Below are 19526 nucleotides of genomic sequence, written 5' to 3' on the forward strand. Positions count from 1 at the left end.
CTACGATAACGTCACGTGACGATGGAGGTACTTAGCAACGGGGCGGGGCTGCCGGTAACTCAGGACGCGGCTGGTCGTGCCGGTTGGAACCGTTTAGATTTAACCCGTCTCGCGAGCCCCTCCGGAAGCTGGCGCGGGGACTGCGGAGCCCCCGCCCTTCCCCCCTCGGAGCTCGAGTCGTCTCGCCCCCGGCAGTGAGGCACCTGAGCCACCGCCATGACTGAGCGTGATCCCCAGCCTATGGTACTGACCGCGCGCCGCCGTGTGGGAGCGGCCGGAGGCGGGCGCACCACTGGGTCTTGAGCGATGGGGCTGTGGGCGGGGGAGCAGGGGTGGGCCCGGCCGGGCCTGTGGAGCCGGCTGATGGGAGGGGGCAGCGTTTGCTATGCGGGCGCAGGGGGCGCGGGTGATGCTGGGGAAGGAGGGACAGGCCCGGGCGCGCGGAGGCGTGGGTGATGCTGAGCCCCGATGACAGGCCAGGCTCGCAGAGGGAAGCAGGATACCGGGGCGGGGGCTCGGAGGCGTGTGATCTGTGCGCGTCCCCGACAGTCCCTCCTCACCAGCCCTGCCACGCTCAGCTCAGCTCAGCCCAGCCGTGTCACTCTGGCCTTGAATCCCACCCCTGCCTCCCTGGCAAATTCCCCCATCAAATTCGTGTTCTCAGCCCCACCTATACATTTACATAATGTTAGGGCCCGGCTTGACAAAACTGGGATGATTCAGCTGGGGTAGGACTAGATGGTCCCTTCCGTCCCTAATCTTCTGTTTCTAATGCTGTGACACCCTCCCCCCCACTCCAGCCTGCCTCTGCTGGGTTTTCTTAATTTCCTTCTGCTCCCCACAGCTGCTGGCTTTCTACTCTGCTGCCCTCAAGGCCTGAGAGAGTGGCTCTGTTCCTGCCTGCTAAGTGCTGTTTTATCTTCCAAATCAGGCCTGATTCTTATCCTGGTGTATGGAATCATAGGGCTGGAAGGGACCTCAATAGGTCATCTAGTCCAGCCAGCCCTATGCACTCGAGGCAGGTCTGTGTAATAACTTGACCATGCCTGACAGGTGTTTGTCTAACCTTTTTTAAAGCCTCCAATGACAGAGACTCCACAACCTTCTTAAGTAATTTGATCCAGTGCTTAACTACCCTGACAGGAAGCTTTTCCTAATGTCTAACTTAAACCCCACTTGTCTCAGTTTAAACCCATTGCTTCTTGTCCTATACTTTGAGGTTAAGGAGATTTTGCACCCTCCTCCCTGTAACAACCTTTTATGTACTTGAAAACTTTTATCATGTTCCCTTTCAGTATTCTCTTTTCCAGACTAAACAAACTCAGTTCTTTCAATCTCTCCTCACAGATCATGTTTTCTACACTTTTAATCTTTTTTTTTGTTGCTCTCCTCTGGACTTTCTCCAATTTTTTTCCTGAAATGTGGGGCCAGAACTGGACAGGATACTTCAGTTGAGGCTTTATCAGCACAGAATAGAGTGGAAGAATTAATGAGTAATTCCATTAACAGACTCTGAGAGTTGATTAGCTAGCCAACAGAGGAAGCTGATGACTTCAGTAGAAATAAGTTTGGTGGTTTATGTCCAGCTTCCATCCTTTTTTGCCAGTCTCACCAGAAAAATCAAGGATTAAATGGGCCTGGAGCCTGAACTATATACTCATTCTGGAGAGGGTTTACAGTCTGAGAGCCTGATCCAGAATCCATTAAAGTAGATGGAAGGACTCACATTAGCTTCAGCAGAGCTAGGTCAGGCTTTGAGCCCACAAACTGGTATAATACAAACTGAAAAAAACACAGAGCAATAAGTGGTCTTTTGGGTAAGCACTAACCCTTTCTTGTGTTAACAAATTAGGTAAAGTATGACTTTTACAAATATTCTGTACCCTAAATAGCCACCATTTTGCTGTCAAACTGAAAACCAGATATTAAGGTGTCAGTATATGAATTAAGGATCATAATATTATAATCATCTGTATTAGCAGCAACTTCCTTTCTTTAATGAAAGAATTTTCTCATTTCAGAGATTTTGCAAATTAAAAGGAATACAATTACTTAAACAAAAATGAATTTTCCTGCTTTCTTCCTCTCTCCAGGCTTATATTATATATTATGCTCAAGAAAAATATTTCAACCATGTAAGGCAATTTGCAAATTTAGAACTGGATAAATACATCAATGATCCAGTGTTTCAGTTTTTCAAGGCATATGGAACCTTACATTTAGGTAAATACAAAGAAGAGGTAATTGTTATATTGGTAAGGAAAAGCAACAATTGAACTTACTTTAGTTTCCCCCTTTCTTTTTTGTTCTCTTGTTTAAAATGGATTATTTTACTTTTACTTTTCAATAACAGAAATGTTCAGGAAGAGATAGATGGCTCACTGGGTTTAGCTTAAACTGCTTCCAAAGTGATAACCTAAACTGGAAAAAGGTACTCACTGTTTATACCAGAGTAAGTGTGTCCACACAGGGAGTTATTCTATATAACTATAATGGATTAAATTCACACATTAACTAATATCAGGATAGCTTCCTGTGTAGACAAGCCCTAAATCTCAAATCCTGTTCCCAGCACAGTGCCAATCTGATGTAACTGGGCTGGACAAGTCAGTGGGGTCAGGAGAGAGAACTACTTCTCCCAAGGCAGTCAATCTATAATTGCTACTCCAGCCTCAGGGCTGAACTAGCCTCTGTGACTTCATATTTGCATGGTTTGAATATCAGTTCATCCACATGTTTTGTACTGGTACTTAAAGAAAGAGCAGATAAACAAGAGATACTATCCACAATCAATATTAAACATATATATGTTTCCATATCAGACACTGTTTCTTAACTGTTTACATTCTTAAGTCATTTCTGTAGCTAGCCTTACCCTGACAGAGTTTAAGGTGTTCTTAAAAGACCCAGGAGTCTTTTATAATACTCTTCCCAATATTATCTCTGGGACAAGTTTGCAGGTCTGCACCTATATATCAGAATTATTAGTAAATGTAATGTAAGGCACTGGGATACAACAAAACAGTTCTGTAAGCCAGCAAAAGAGCAAACTATGCTAATATTCATTCATATGCATACTGCTCTCGTACCAAGTTTCCTGCTACATGTACTGCATGTTATATCCAAAAATCAATCAGATAATTATATTCCATTTTAATTTCCACCGTTACAAAGAAAAAAATGAGGGAGTGTGGGGTAGGAAGAAGGAAACTGCTCATCTTGGAACAATTCTTTTTTCCAGACCCTCTTTTATAACAGCAATTCAGGCTAGTAATGAGAGACTGCGGACCTGGATTGCATACATGTACCTCCATAGTACATTATTCCTCAATGTTCCAATGATCCCAAAGCTAGCATACAAACTAAATATACAGATAGAAACAAGGTAGCTCCAGTACAAAGGACATATAATTAAAATGCGCTGTTCACTTATCCTGAGTCTCTGAACTGCATATAGAGCGAATTCTTTGAGTGATCGTCAAAAAGTGAGAATTTGTGAATCTGCTATCTGCATTGTCTTTTCAGGTCAAATACAAGATGCTATCTTACTGCTAGAGAATGCCAGGAAATGCCATTCTGATGTTTCATTATGCTGCCTTTTAGCACTCATTTATGCACATAAAATATGTGAAAATGTTGGTGAGTTTTTCTTGGCTATTAAATGTCATTCATCACAAACTTACAAAAATCAGAAAGCTGACAAAATCAATAGGCTTGTGCTACATTCATGTCTTTAGGTCAAATGAAGACCGTAGGGGGAAAATAGCCTGAGAGTATTTTTATGAAAAATGTGTGATTTAACTTATGTCTATTAAAAGGATTCAAACTGATTGTTAATTTATCTCATTTATCTATCTGACAAGCTGTTATGAGAATTAATTAGTTCATATTTGTACAGCACTTTGAACTATAAAGCATTATATATGTGCAAGGTCAGGAGTACTCAATAAGTGGACCGCAGGCCAAATCCAGATTGCCAGATGTTTTTTAATGTACCCCAAAATTTATTTATTTATTGTTGGGTTTTTTTGTTTTGGTTTTTTTCTTGTGTCTGGACCTTGACTGTATCTTGACCAAGAAATTTGGACCTTGACAAACAATAATTGACTATCTCTATGCTAGGTATTAGGATTTGGGGATTTTATGAATGAACAAGGGGTGTCTTTTAAGAGATCGCTATCTCATTATAAAATCCTCAGGAAGACAAGGCAAACAGTAGTTTTACCATAATGTAGCAGCCCGAGATATACCCTAGACAAACTTCCTGTGGTTTGCCTTGATCAGTTACATTGAAGTAAAACTGTTACTTGACTTGAGTTAGCTATCTTGGTGTGAACAACACATCTTTTTTACTACTGAAAACCATAGCCTTCAAGAATGGTCTTCTGAGTTCAGGGTGGTCTGGTTGTTTAAGCCAGTGTTTCTCAACCTTTTAAGTAGCAAGTACCTCCTAACTTCTGAAGATTTTAATAAGTACCCCAACACTCAATATTCCATGGGATTTTATATTTACAGACTAATGTGAGCAATATGTTGGAAGAAGGGCTGAGTTTATAAGGCCGTGATATGACAGATATCAGATCTAGTGTGGGTAGGATTACCACTTTACACCAGCGGTGCACAACTCAAGTATGTACATGGGCTAGAGGTGATGTTGGCCAAAGCTAGGAGGCTTTGAGTGGCATGTCAATGCTGGGGAATATAAAGCGCCGTGTGAAATTTTTTGCCATAGATTTGAAAGGAGGAAGGGGTGAGAGAGAGACAGGGAAGGAGAATGAGAGAGAGAGGGAGAGAGAGGAAAAGAGGATAACTGGTGAAATCTGGGGCTGTCATAGTTGTCCATTTCACTGCTCAGGTACAGCAGTGACATTGACAAATTTTCTGGGCACTGGGCTTTGAGCTGGGGAGGGAAGCTGCCACCTGGGCAAGTTGCAGGTAGCTGCTGCCTAGTTGCCGGCCCGGGAGGTGGGTGACTGCCACCCAATCCGAGCTGGGGCAGAGGAGGCTTCTGCACCAGCTGGGACCCAGGAATGTGGGCAGGTGGCTGCTGCCTGTCTTCAAGTCGGGGCGTTGGAGGCTGTCCCTCGCCTCGGAGCTGGGTCGTGGGTGGCTGCCACCCAGATGCGAGCCCAGCTCGTGAGACTCTGGAGGCTGCCACCGGGCTCTCACCTGGGAGCTGGGACCCAGCAGATAGCAGGGGGCTGCTGCCCGCCTCTCCCAGAAGCCAACGGCTGCCGCCTGCCTCCCAGCTGGGAGCTGTGACCAGGCCGGAAGCAGGGTGCTGCTGCCCACCTCCCCCAGAAGGTGGGGGCTGCTGCCTGTCTCCCTGCTTGGAGCTGGGACGTGGCAGGAAGCGAGAGGCTACAGCGGCTTCCCGGAACTGTGGCGGCTGCCGCCTGCCTCCCAACTGGGAGCTGGGACTGGGTGGGAAGCAGGCTGCTGCTGCCTGGCTTCCCCAGAAGTCGGCAGCTGCCACCCGCCTCCCCTTCACTCAGTTTTTCCCCAGGTACTCCCTGCCTGTGTCTCGCGTACCCTGTACCACAGGTTGAGAAACTATGGTTTAAACATTAGGCTGGAAATAACTGGACTCTTCTAGAACCAGGAAACACCTAGAAGTTCCCTATTTTAAATCCTTGGACTGTACCCTTTACCCTAAGTGGGTGAGTTACTTGAAGTTTGTGGTACGTGGGTCTTTTGTATGAGATCTTAAACTATATTCTGTCTGCTCTCGTGGACATTACAAGAGTAGGTCTTTGCCTTGGTTTCGCTGGCCAGAATTAACCCCTCCCTCCCTGCCAAAGGCACATCCCAACTTCTGTGCAGCATGTTATGCACTGGTTATCAGGCTAGTAGCTGTCCTCTGACCTTAGAAAAAGATATAATTCCTATATGTGTGTAGTTAATAAAGCACTTTGGGATCCTGAAAAGTGCTATATCAGTATTGTAGTAGAAGCTTACTAATTCTCAGTTTATTAACATGCAGAAAAAATAATTATCCCCAAAATCACCAGTTTCACCTGATGTCTCAACAGAGATTTCAAAGCAGATTGCAGTAAGGTGACCTCATTACTATAGCTATTATTACTACAGTTGTATTATTTTACAAAACACATTGTGGAACATTTTAGTAATATTATTATTATTTGCATTATTGCAGTGCCTTGGAGTCCCAGTCACGGACCAAGACCCCATTGTGCTAGGTGCCATACAAACACAGAACAAAAAAACCAGTCAATGCCCCTAAGAGCTTACTTTCTAAATATAAGACAAGAAACAACATTGACAGGCAAACGGGAGTATAAGGCAATCATGAGATAATATTGGTCAGCATGATGGGCAGTGGTGTTAGCACACCAGCAACCTAACCATTGTCAAGTTTTTGTAGGCCTCACCGAAAGGAGAAGAGGGGTTTGAATGAGTTGTTTAGTGGACGTTTATCGGGAGCTTCCCCCAAGCATAAGGGACAGCATGGGAGAAAGCACCAAGGTGTTTGGTTTTTTTGAAAATGTAACAACTGGGAGATGGAGGCTAATGTTATGGGCCAGTCAGAGGCAAGGGTCGACCTTTCAGTACTGTATGAGAGATGATGGGTAGGATTAGAAATAGGTTGAAAACTAATCTGTCTTCATTTATGTTTGATACGATAGAGAAAAGGGGGCCAGTGATGGGATACGAAGAGAGGGGTGACATGGTCAAATCAGTAGGATCAGAAAATGATGTTTGCATCAACATTCTGAATGTATATGAGTGGGTAAGAATGCATTTGTCAAGGCCAGAGAAAAAGATATTGTAGTAATTGAGACATGAGATGACGAGAGCCTGGACAAGAGTTGTAGCTATGTGGATGGATAGGAAGGGTAATGTCTTAGACATGCTATGCAGAAAGAATCATCAAAATTTTGACATAGTCTGGATGTGAGGATCTAGAGAGAGTTCCAAGTGGAAGATGATATCCAGTTATTGGCCTGAGAGACAGGTAGAATGGTGATATTGTCCACAGTGATCAAGAAAGGAGGTAGTGGGGTGGGGGGTGCTTTGAGAGGGAAGATTAAGAACTATGTTTTAGCTATCTTAATCTTGAGCTGATGGCTAGACTTTCATAAGGAGATGCCAGAAAGACAGGCTGAGATTTTATTTTGACAGAAGCAGACAGGTCTGAAGTAGAGAAGTAGACCTGTGAATATTCTGTGTAGAAATGGTAGTTGACTTTGTGTTTACAGATGAGATTAGCCAGAGATAAGATGTAGAGGAAGAGAAAAATGGGACAAAAAACAGAAACCTGTGGAATGCCCCCCAGAAAGCTCAAAAGGGTGGATGAGGAGGATCCTCCAAAGGATAAGCTGTGAAGGAGCAATTAGAAAAGTAGGAGGACAGCCAGGAGAGAACAGAGAGTTAATCAAAGTTCAGGGAGGACAAGTTTTCATGAAGAAGAATATAGTCGACTACACCAAAGGCAGCATGACAGGTCAAGGAACGTGAGGCTAGAGTACTAGTTCTGAGATTTGGCTAAGAGAAGGACATTGGAGCAGTTTCAGTTTGAGTGCAAGGGGTGGAAGCTATATTAGAGTGGATCTGGGATGGAATAGGAGAGGAACTCCAGACAGCTGTTGTAAGGGGTATGCTCAGTTATCATAGAGATGAAAAGGGGAAAGGAGATGGGACAGTCAGTAGAGAGGCAAATAGGGTCAAGATTGGCTTTTTTAAGATGAGATTGATGGAGGACAAAAGAGTCAAGGTGGAAGAGAGTGAGGAATGGAGTGAGTCAACAACCATATCAATGGAAAAAAGATATTGTACTATGAAGAATTAAACTACACATATTAAAATAATTGGGTCAAGTTTATTTTATCAATCAGTGACCTTGATGTTTTTAAAATTGATTGTTCTCTTGTTTGCTCATTTGTAAAATTCTGTAGTCTATAATGATTCATTAGTACAGATTGGCAAGGTTCTACTCTGTTACTGTTAACATAAACACAAAAATGAATCAGAGCTTTCCACGATGTTAGTGCATCATTCAGAGGTGGGATGACTTGGTATCAGTATCGTGTAATTGTTAAAGAAGAAGAACGTAAAGTAGATGGAGTAAATAGAAGGAGAGGAATAGGGAAAGAAATTATGGAGAGAGAAAGAGGTGTGTTTAGAGAAAGAGAAGAGGAGAAAATAGAGTGGCATGAGAAAACAGAGAGAAGGTGAATAGGCTTAGGTTATAAAATGCTTTCACTAATTGTTTGGACAGTTCCAGGAATCATTAATCTGTTTTATAGTATTTCTTATCTCCCAAACAGTGTGCAGGGTTAAGGCAGAAGCTAATATTAAAACTAACTGAAGTTATGTGCAGAAAGGACCTGACTCTGCAAGATATAGAGCACCTTCTAGTCATGTTAAATGCTCAGTACCCTCCAGGACTGGGCTCAAATTCCACACATGATGATGGGAGAATAGATCCTACAGTAATAGGGAATGGTATACTATTTTTTTTTTCAATATATCTTTGTGCAAAATAACTCCAGTTAAAATATACCAGTTCTAAAAGAGCCTGCTAATTTATGCTCTGCTTCTGAAAACCCTTACATGCATGAGTAGCTTAAGTTCAGTGGAACTTCCCATGTGAAAAGTTATCCACATGCTTAAATGTTTGCAGGATTGGGGCCTTTTGTTTATTATGCTACCAAATACCATATAGTACAATATTCTGTCATTATTCAAGTTTTATATATGTTTTAAACACTTTTGCTTGAAATATTTGCTTTCAGATCGTGACGCTGTTTTGGAGCTGGAAAACAAATTAAAGGAAACCCGGAAGACTGCAGGAATTAATGCATTATATTATGCAGGAATGTTTCTGTGGTTAATGGGTAAAAATGATAAAGCAAATGAATACATTGACAGAATGCTGAAAATGTCTAATGGATCTAGAGAGGTACTGTATATATTCACTCCTAAAACAAATCTTTGGCTGAAATTCTCAACATTTAAAATTAAATGTGATCACAATTTTAATTAGATGGTAAAAAAATGAACTATATCTAAACTTTGATTTACCTAGATTTAAGTGTCTCGTTTCATACACCAACTGAGAAGAGAGCTGTTTGATGCTGTTTTTAAAATAGTTTGAAGTGGATCAATATTTTTGGCAAGGGAAAATGCCTATATGCTCAGTTTCTACAGTGAAAAATGGCACTAGTTTTACTCACCATGTACAAATACATTTGTGTAGACGATGTACAAAAACATTACTATGTTATTTGTTGTAAAAACTGATGAAGCAATTTTCACCATACATTGACATTCAAAACACTAGAGTGTGTGATGTTGCTGGCTTGAATGAAGCAAATTGTTTCATCACAGTGCTGTGAAGTAGGACAGCTATCACACAAGTATGCCATGATGGGCCAGTTTCTACTGTTAATCTGAGGTCAGTGGAGTTACTTGATGTAACTGGGCACAGATCCAGTGCATAGTCACATGGCCTTCCTGTAGATTACTTTGGAATTTGTGGGATTTCTCGGAAGACCCAATAGTCTGTGCTATAGAGAGGCAAAACATTTTGTAGGAATTCAGCCAGGGAAGACTCAAGACATTTTTCCTTCTCTTGAATCCCCTCCCATGAATTTCATTACAGAAGAAAGCAGTCTGGCCCCAGAAAATACAAAAAATTAGACAAGCTGGTTACATCTTTCACATGTAAACACAGGCCACAACCTGTGGATATTGATATATTGAAGTTTTGACTGATCCACAACAGGTGGATGACAAATCTAACCAAATTTCTCAATAAATATATTTGTTGGGATTTGTTTCTGAAAATTCTCTTACATCTGTTCAGGTGTTGCACACTGAGAATTTGATACTTTTTTCTACTAATTAAATGACTAAAACAACAAGTTGCTTTCTTCCTGGTGTCATCCATATACATTGCCAGTGGAGGATGGCCCTTTTAACAAAAATTGTGTGGAATGGCTAATTCAAATATTTGCCAGAATACTGACTTTGAAAATATTTGTGTTTTGGTCTATCACTTCTCTTCTGTCAATAATAACAAAAATCCATTTTATAATTAAAATAAGGTGTTTCATTGTGCTTAAATGGTACCTTTTGGTTGGCTAGATACTTAGCCATAATGCTCATTGAATTTTAATGAGAAAGATGCTTTTATGCTTAAGGTGGGTATGTTGTTGTTCTGCTGCATTGGTTATTGCTATATATGGCTGAAGGTGCTGCTGTTTTCTGTTGCTATACCTTTTGTAGCTTTAAATAATTTTCAAAGGTGCTTAGAGTTTATGATGGCCATCTTTTTATTATTTTCATGCATTTAAATATTTAAACAAAAATAAATGTATTTGAGACAAGACGCTAAGATTTTTTACCGTACGTTATGATTTGGCTATTGTGTAATTTAAAATGTATAGGTTTTTTAAATTTACTTTTACAGGGTCTTGTGCTTAAAGGATGGGTATACTGTACATCTGACAAACAGCATGCTGTTAAGAAATCTATCAAATACCTAGATGAAGGGATACAAGACACTACCGATATATTTGGGATGATGGGAAAGGTATGGTTCTTTGTTGTTTTTCTTTACCTCTATTTTATACTTTCCTTCTTACTTCACTCATTGTCATTGGACTTCATTTTTGACTGAGAGGACACAGGACAACTTCCTTCTCCTATGCCCGCCCAAAGCACTGTTGATCCCTAGATTGCTCTCCGGAAACACATGGCCAGATTTTCAAAGGGATTTAGTCACCTAAAGATGCAGATATGTGTCTTGTGGGATTTTCAAAAGTGCCTAAGCAGGCTTGGTGCCTAACTCCCATTGACTTCCAGCTCCTCCCTTGCTCGTCTTTACCATGAAAGTGGGCAGGGAATGGGAGATGCTGGGGTCCAGTTCTCTAAAATGGTTACTGGTTAGTTTTGTGATAACTGTGTGGGGAGGGCTGGGAGGCCATGCACTTAATCCTCTTCCTTACTGGCTCCAGTTGCCACAACAATAAGTAGTGTGGATCCTTTGCTAGTTCAAATAATGAAGCCGATGGTAATTAGCAACCAATTTAATGATATTCCATTAGCATATCAGTAAAATCTGCCACTTTTCTGAATCAGTGAAATTCTTTTTTTTTTTTTTTTTTTCCTTCCATAGGCAAGGTATTTCATGATACAACAGAATTATTCAGGTGCTCTGGAAGTAGTTAACCAAATAATAGTCCATTTTTCTGATTTCATACCAGCATTTATCCTCAAGATGAGGCTATTTTTAGCTCAGCAACACTGGGAGCAAACTTTAGAAACTGCACTAAGGTAGGGGATGATAAAAACCAAACAAACCCAGAATACATTGATATGTATATTCCTCTCAAAATTCTATTACATGCCTCTATAAAGCTGTTACACTCTTACTTTACAGATATATGTGTATTTCTTTTTCAAGTTCGTTTTCTCAAAATACATTTAAGAACTTAAAATATTTTAAGCAATTTTCTTCCAGGAGGTCACAGACTAATGTCTCCTGACACTAAACATAGCTTCATGGTAACTGAAATGTCTGTCCCTCAGTCATTGTTTGTCAATTATATCCGAGTATAAATTCTCAGGTTATATCTACACAGCAAAAAAAAAAAAAAAAACCGACAAAAAAAAAAACCCACAGCAGTGAATCTCAGAGCTCAGGTCAACTGTCTCGGGCCTGTAGGGCTTGTAATATAGGACAGAAAATAGCCATGTAGATATTCAAGTTTGGGCTGCATTCCTGCGCTCTGAGGCTCACTGCCACATCTCAGAACCTGGAATTCGACTCAGCTATTTTTATCCCTGTACTGTGAGCCCCGTGAACCCAAGTTAATTGATCTGGCCTTTGAAATTCACTGCCTTGGGGTTTTCTTTGCTGTGTAGATGTACTCTTAAATACTTTAAAGCCATAGTTTTTCCTAGCCCTACTTCGTCTTTTTACCACAATTGAAAATTTAGAAATGTATTACTTTATGTAACTTTCTTTCCATGGCTAGATTATCTTTCAACATCTGAGAACAAGCTGAATCTATTAAAAACTAACTTTATCTATTGTATTCTGTTTTGCTTTGTAAAACTTGTATACAACTTACATATAATTATTGTTTAAGAATCCTGAGTAAAGATGGGACCAATATAGATGGACTTCAAGCTAGTATTGTAAATGAGCTTTCAAGGACTGGAAACTTGAATGCAGTGAGTATTCTATATTTACTAGTATTTGAAGTATAAAGTTGAGGCCTTTATCTTTTGTGATCCTTAAAGACCTCATGGTACCTTTTCAGGAGGAGTGGTATGAAGAGGTTCTAATTCTAGAAAACATCCCAATATTCCCCGAATCCCAAACCATCCTCTGTCACTGTCAGAATATATCCCTATATTTCCAATATCAGTATTATGCTTTCATTCACACTTGATACTAGAATGCAGTCTTCAAAGTTCACCTGCATCACTCTCATCTTTATTCTCTTTCCAGGTTTCTAAAGTGTAAGGGATGGACTAGATGACCTTCTAGAGGTCCTTTCTAGCCCAAGTGGTACTATGATTCTAAGAGCAATAAGAGTAAAATGCAGTTGGTGGGAAGGCATATAAGACAGTTTATTGTTAGTATCCTAAACTGTTATAAATGTACTCTGTAAATCACAATGCTAATTTATTTGGCCAAGTAATTTCTGCAGTTAGAGTAGAATTCATCCATCAGCACAATGATGATGGAAGGCTTCACTGCAACCGAACATTTGTAATTCTGCTGTAGAACAGAAGTACAGGGAAATGCCACTCAATTGTCATGTGACACGGCTATGTAGGCCATTGTGAAGGTGGGGTTGGAGAAGGCTGATGAAGAGGCAGAGGAGAGGTCAGTGGGTTCATGATTCTGAAGCCCATGGGCTTGAGTAGCAGCCATTGAGGAGTTGTGCAACTGCTTTTTATCCTGCCTGCTGACTAGATAAACGATTCTATACTCCATCCCCAACACAGTCCCCTGCTCAAAGCCTGTCTTCTCAGAGTTTGTTTGGTGGTCTTGAATTTTACCCTAGGTAACATTCAAAGGAATCTTTTGCATAAAGAATGGTAGTATCTGAATAGTCTCTAATTTGAGATAAACAGTTCATTAAATATTTTTTTCTGCAGGCATCATTTCAGCTTAGAGATTTTATTCATTCTTTGGAGTCCAAGGAACCTCAAAATAGAGACTTACATTTTCAAAAAATCCTTGTGGTCAGTAGATTGGTAAGCATGTTTGTTTAAAAACTGATAGTAATTATGCATCTCTGGAAGTTGCGGTTGTAACTAGCTTTACATTATAGGCCTCTTCTGGACCTCTATTCAGCCTCCAAAATAAAAATCCTTTCTAACTGAAATATCTTATGGCATCTGATGGAAGTTTTTTGGGGTTTTTTTTGTTTTGGTGCAATTGCTCAAAGTATCTGAGAGAGATGAGTTTTGAAGATGTAGGTTTTCTCTTTGGAAAAAGTCTTAGCGTTTTTAAAAAATATCATCTCCAAATGGCTCTGTTTGTTTGTTAGATGAGTGCAGATGAATTTTTAAAAAAACCTAAATAAGAGCTAATTTCTTTGTGTACTTTGAGGAATACTAGTTAATATTATAATTATTTGCTACGGCCTTATCATGCCAGTCTTACTCACATAGTACCTTTTGCCACAATGGGGCATACTCACAGATAAAGGTAATACACAGCAGCTCAATAGGAGTAATGATGACGGTATCTGGCCTGGTGGATTTTAGAATCTGTTCATTATTATGATTATTAAAAATGTATGTTGCAGTCGTGCCTAGAGACCTCAACCAGGTTGAAGCCACCTTGTGGCTGAGCATTGTACAAACCTATGGAAAATGACAGTTCTCTCTTCGAGTGATTGCTCATATGCATTCCAATGTAGGTGTGTGCGCGCCCCATGCACAGATTCCCGGAACTTTTTCCCTAGCAAGCCCCGCATGGCCAGCTCGGGCGCCCCCTGGAGTGCCGCGCTCATATCGCGGTATAAAGGGCGCCGCTGGCTCCGCGGGTCCCCAGTTCCTTCTTTCCGCCTGTGACGGTTGCTGGAACTATCGCCTCTTGCTGCGTGCAAGTAGCTCATTCCCTAGTTGTTTGACTGTTTTCAAAGTTTGTTGTTATAATAGTAGTTATAGAGTTAGTTAGTTTATAGTTATAGTGATAAGTTAGAACCCCGGACGGGGTCCTTTCTACTGGGAGTCATGCCGGGTTCCACAGGCTTTAAGAACTGTGTTTTGTGCACTAAAGCCTTTCCTATTAGTGACCCGCATGACCGCTGTCTCCGGTGCCTTGGCGAAGAACACCGTCGAGACAAGTGTAAGATTTGTAAGTCCTTTAAGCCTCGGACCCAGAAAGAACGAGACGCGAGGCTAAAGGCGATTTTAATGGAGTCGGCGCTCCGTCCAGCTTCCGAGCCGTCCCGGTCTCCGTCGGCACCGAGTGTGTCGTCGGTGCGGAGCGCCCCCCCCACCGGCACCGCTTTCGGCACCGCCGCGGGCCTCTAAAGTGGCCAAGAAGACGGCACGACCTTCGGCCGCACCCAAGATCTCCCCCCGGCCCGCGCAGGGCGGTGGGAGTATGGAGACGCCCCAGCCAAGAGCCGTTGAGATTACTCCGGCACCGGGGTCTCCGCGCGGGCTGCCTCCCCCGACTCCTGGGGGTGGGGGAGTGCACCTGCAAGGGCCGTCGACGCCGGAGGCGTTTACTGCGGCACGAGCCCTCATGGCCTTGCCCACGCCTCCGTCCCCCCCTCGGCCGAGGGACAAGGGACCCGCGTCTCGGGGCAAACCCGCGCTGGGTGGTCCCGGTGGTTGGAGACGCTCCCAATCTAAGTCTCCTGCCAGACGGTCACGGAGGGTGGAGAGCGTCGGCTCCCCTCCGAGCTCCGACTCCAGGTCGTCGAGCGACTCGGCACCGCGGCACCGTGGGCGGTCCCGAGTCCGTCGCCGGAGCCGCAGATCCAGCTCCGATTTGAGCGGGGACCGGGATTCGGGCTCACGATCTATGGTGCGGAGCCCGTCCCGGCACCGATCGAGGTCACTGTCGGTCGTTTCGAGAGGCAGCGACTCACATCTGGCGGCACCGCTGATCCCGGCACCGACGCCTGCTTCGGCACTGTTGCCGGCTCCGGCACCGATGGGCCCGGCACCGGTGGTGGCACCGTTGCAACCGGCACCGGTGATGGCACCGGCACCGACATCGGGGCGACTGGACTCCCCTCAGCGTCGCCATCGTCGGCACCGCTCTCGGTCTCGAGGGGGCAAGCGGCATCGCAAGTCCTCCCGCCGCAGGGGCAGATCGGGTGCGTCGTCGTCGTCGTCCCCATCCTCCTCTTACCGCCGGCACCGCAGACGTCGGCACCGGTCCACGTCGTCCTCATCGGACCGCTCCACGCGCCAGCGACATAAGCGACGCACGGGGGGCTCTGGTGACAAGAAGGCGGTGCGGCTGCATCAGCCTTCCCTGCAGGCCGCGGGGTGGACCCAGGGACCTTGGCAGTGGCCGTATTGGGGACCCTGGAATACCTCTATGCCCCAGGGCTCGGTGTCACTACAATCGGTGGTGGCCCCCCCAGTCCCCCCGGCCCCTAAGGTTCATGAGCAGGGTTCGGAGGACTCGGACCCAGGGGAGGGACCCTCTTCTGCACCCCTACCCTTCTCTTCCTCATCCTCACCTGATGAGGCAGCGGCAAGGGACCGTAAAGGGCCCCTGTTTGATTTCAGGGCCCACCAAGACCTCCTTAAGAGGGCTGCTGAGAACTTGGGCATGGAGTTTAAACTCATGTCCGAGGAGGAGGACTCCCTCTTTGGGCCCTCGGGCTCTCTGGGACCCTCCCGGGCGACCTTGCCAGTGCATGACAATGTCATGAAGATAGTGAGGAAGCTTTGGCAGACCCCTTCCTCCCTGCCTTCCACCTCCAAGGGGGTGGAACGAAAATATTATGTCCCAAAGGAACCTTTCGAATTCCTGTACAGCCACCCTGCGCCCAGCTCTCTGGTGGTCGATGCGGCCAACCAGAGGGACCGTCAGGGGGGTCAGGGTAGCACCCCTAAGGACAAGGAGGGCCGTAAGCTGGACTTGTTCGGGAGGAAAATCTACTCTACTGCGGCGCTGCAGTTTAGAGTAGCGAACCACCAGGCCCTGTTTGGGAAGTACAATAAGAACCTGTGGGCCTCGATGCAGAGGTTTGCCTCCCAGCTGCTCCCTGACCAGGAGGCGGATTTTTCCATGGTTCTGCATGAGGGAGCTGCGGTGGCTACCGCTGCGCTGCAGGCGGCTAGCGACGCGGCGGACACAGCCAGTAGGGCAATGGCCTCGGCGGTCGTGATGCGCCGCTGTTCGTGGCTTCAGGCCTCTGGCCTCACTCAGGAGGTTCAGCAGGCTATCCAGGACTTGCCGTTTGATGGCCTGGGTCTGTTTTCGGAGAAGACAGACGACAAGCTCCACGCTCTCAAGGACTCTCGGGCCACCCTGAAGTCTCTGGGGTTGTATACTCCTCAGGCCTCCAGGCAGCAGTCCAGACCGCAGGCCCAAAGGCAACCACCGCCCCCGCCCAGGCCGGCTCCTCGACCACCCCAGCAGAGGAGGGGTCGTGAGCGCTACCGCGGTCCCAGCAGGGGAGGCCGCCAAGGGTCCTCTGCGAGGGGCCAGCAGGGGCCTGCAAAAGGGGGTAATCAGTCTAATAAACGCTTTTGACCCAGAGCAGGAGGGTAGTACTCTTCCTTCTCTCTGGGATCCTGGTCGGCCGTTTGGGGACAGGCTTCGCCCTTTCCTTTCAGAATGGGAAGCCATCACTACGGACCGCTGGGTCCTGAAGGTGATTGCCAAGGGGTACGCCCTCCAGCTTACAACCTCCCCTCCCAACACCCCCCCCAAGGCTGTCCCCCATTGGGGATCCGGCCTCGGTTCAACTCCTAGTGCAGGAGATTGGGTCGCTCCTCACGTTGGGGGCAGTGGAGGAAGTCCCACTGGCCGAAGAGGGTAAGGGCTTTTATTCTAAGTATTTCTTAATCCCCAAGGCGAAGGGAAGCCTTAGGCCCATTCTGGACCTCCGTGGCCTAAATAGGTATATTAGGCGAGTTAAGTTTCATATGGTCTCCCTCGCCACAATCATTCCGGTCCTTGACCCAGGGGATTGGTATGCCGCCCTTGACTTAAAGGATGCATACTTTCACATCTCGATATTACCGGCCCATAGGCGGTTTTTGAGGTTTGTGGTAGCGGGACGCCATTATCAGTTTCGGTCCTTACCCTTTGGGCTCTCCTCAGCACCTAGGGTTTTTACTAAGTGTATGGCTGTGGTGGTAGCCCACCTGCGCCGTAAAGGTGTTCAAATCTTCCCCTACCTGGATGACTGGTTAATCAGGGGGAGGTCGAGTTCCCATGTGAGACATAGTCTGTTCCTCACACGCGACTTGTGCACTAGACTGGGGCTGCTTATCAATGAGCAAAAGTCCACACTCACTCCGGTACAATGTATTGAGTTTATTGGAGCCAGGCTAGATGCGGTACAAGCCAGAGCCTTCCTGCCTCAAGCAAGATTTGAGGCGATGGCAGCCATCATATCTGATCTCCACTTGTCCCCCATGACGACAGCCAGGCACTGCCTGCAGCTGTTGGGACATATGGCGGCTTCTACATATGTAGTGAGACTGGCCCGATTGAGGCTTAGACCTCTCCAGGCGTGGTTGGCTTCGGTGTATGTACCACACAGGCATTCTCTAACTAGAATGGTCCTGGTTCTCCCACAGATGCTGTCGTCCCTCGATTGGTGGAGGGACCCCAGGGAAGTGATGATGGGCGTCCCCTTCAGAGAGTTCACCCCATCTGTGACGCTCATCACAGACGCATCCGATCGGGGATGGGGAGCCCACATTTCTCACGATCAGGGCACCCAGGGGCTTTGGTCACCGGAGGAGAGAGCTCTGCACATCAATGTGCGCGAGCTCAGAGCGGTCCGGTTGGCCTGCAAGGCCTTCCTCCCCTTCCTCAGGGGCAGAGTGGTCCAAGTCCTTACGGACAATACGGCAGCCATGTTCTACATGAACAGGCGGGGGGGGGGGCACGCTCCTCGGCACTTTGCCAGGAAGCCATTCACCTCTGGGACTTCGCGGTGAGACACGGGTTTCATTTATCTGCCTCTCACCTCCCGGGGGTACGGAACAGCGAGGCAGACCGCCTCAGCAGATTTTTTTTCTCCCCGCCACGAATGGTCCTTACACCAGGACATAGTGGCTTCCCTTTTCCAACGGTGTAGTACTCCCCGTCTGGACCTGTTCGCTACAGCGGAGAACAGGAAATGCCCGAGGTTTTGCTCGCTCAGGGGTCGCGAGCCGGGCTCTCTGTCCGATGCCTCTTTGGTTCCCTGGACAGGGGATTTAATGTATGCTTTTCCCCCTGTCCCGCTCCTGCCCCAAGTCCTCCTCAAAATCAAGAGGGACAGGGCGGACATTATCCTGATTGCTCCAGCGTGGCCGAGGCAGCATTGGTACAGCATGCTGCTCGACCTCTCCATCACCGAACCAATTCCGCTACCCAGACGGTGCGACCTGATCTCCCAGGACCATGGGAGATTGTTGCACCCCGACCTGGCCTCCCTCCACCTCACCGCCTGGAGACTTTGTGGCTGACGGAGGGAGAGAGAGCCTGTTCCATGCAGGTTCAACAGGTCCTCCTGGGCAGCAGGAAGCCGTCCACGCAAGTAACATACAAAGCTAAGTGGCGGAGATTTTCGGGGTGGGCAGAAGCGAGAGGGTTACACCCTAGCATCTCCCCTATACAGGCCATCTTGGAGTACTTACTGCAGCTTAAACTGCAGGGCCTGGCTTTGGCCTCCCTCAAGGTCCACCTAGCGGCCATCTCGGCCTTCCACCAACCCATGGAGGGCCGCTCCCTGTTTTCTCACCCTATGTCGGTGAGGTTCCTTAAGGGGGTGGAGAGGACTTTCCCTCAGGTGCGGGACCCGGTGCCACCCTGGGACCTCAACTTGGTCCTCAACGGGCTGATGGGTCACCCATTCGAGCCCTTGGCTACATGCTCCCTTCTCCTTTTGTCATGGAAGGTGGCCTTCCTGGTGGCTATCACCTCGGCCAGAAGGGTCTCCGAACTGAGGGCGTTAACCTCGGAGCCCCCATACACAGTTTTTTATAAGGATAAGGTCCGGCTGAGGCCTCACCCGGCTTTTATGCCTAAGGTGGTGTCTCAGTTCCACTGTAACCAGGACATTTTCCTTCCTGTGTTCTTTCCAAAACCCCATGGATCGGAGGAGGAACGGAGGGGACATTCGCTGGACGTCAGGCGAGCCTTGGCCTTCTATCTCGAGAGGACCAAGCCTTTCCGGAAGTCGACACAGCTCTTCGTAGCTGTGGCAGATAGGATGAAGGGCTTGCCTGTCTCCACCCAGCGCATCTCCAAGTGGATTACTGCCTGCATTAAAGCATGCTATGAGCAGGCAGGAGTACCCCTCCCAGGGCCAGTGAGAGCACACTCCACTAGGGCTCAG

At 46.1% G+C, this 19526-nt stretch overlaps 1 protein-coding gene across 1 annotated transcript in view; it reads left to right on the top strand.

The window, feature by feature from the left end:
* The window catches only part of TTC21A (tetratricopeptide repeat domain 21A), a 79933-nt gene continuing 60407 nt past the window's right edge, over positions 1-19526 (top strand). Inside the window, exons 1-8 of the mRNA XM_067542807.1 lie at positions 1-243; positions 2094-2223; positions 3526-3639; positions 8757-8923; positions 10436-10558; positions 11144-11301; positions 12120-12204; positions 13141-13239. Coding sequence (XP_067398908.1) covers positions 217-243; positions 2094-2223; positions 3526-3639; positions 8757-8923; positions 10436-10558; positions 11144-11301; positions 12120-12204; positions 13141-13239 — 903 coding nt within the window. The 5' untranslated portion in view covers positions 1-216. The remainder of the gene's footprint in view (positions 244-2093; positions 2224-3525; positions 3640-8756; positions 8924-10435; positions 10559-11143; positions 11302-12119; positions 12205-13140; positions 13240-19526) is intronic.

The sequence above is a fragment of the Emydura macquarii genome, unplaced genomic scaffold (genome assembly GCF_026122565.2).
Source record: "Emydura macquarii macquarii isolate MOO-44397 ecotype Brisbane River unplaced genomic scaffold, CSIRO-AGI_Emac_v2 contig_719, whole genome shotgun sequence".
NCBI classification, from domain to species: Eukaryota; Metazoa; Chordata; order Testudines; family Chelidae; genus Emydura; species Emydura macquarii.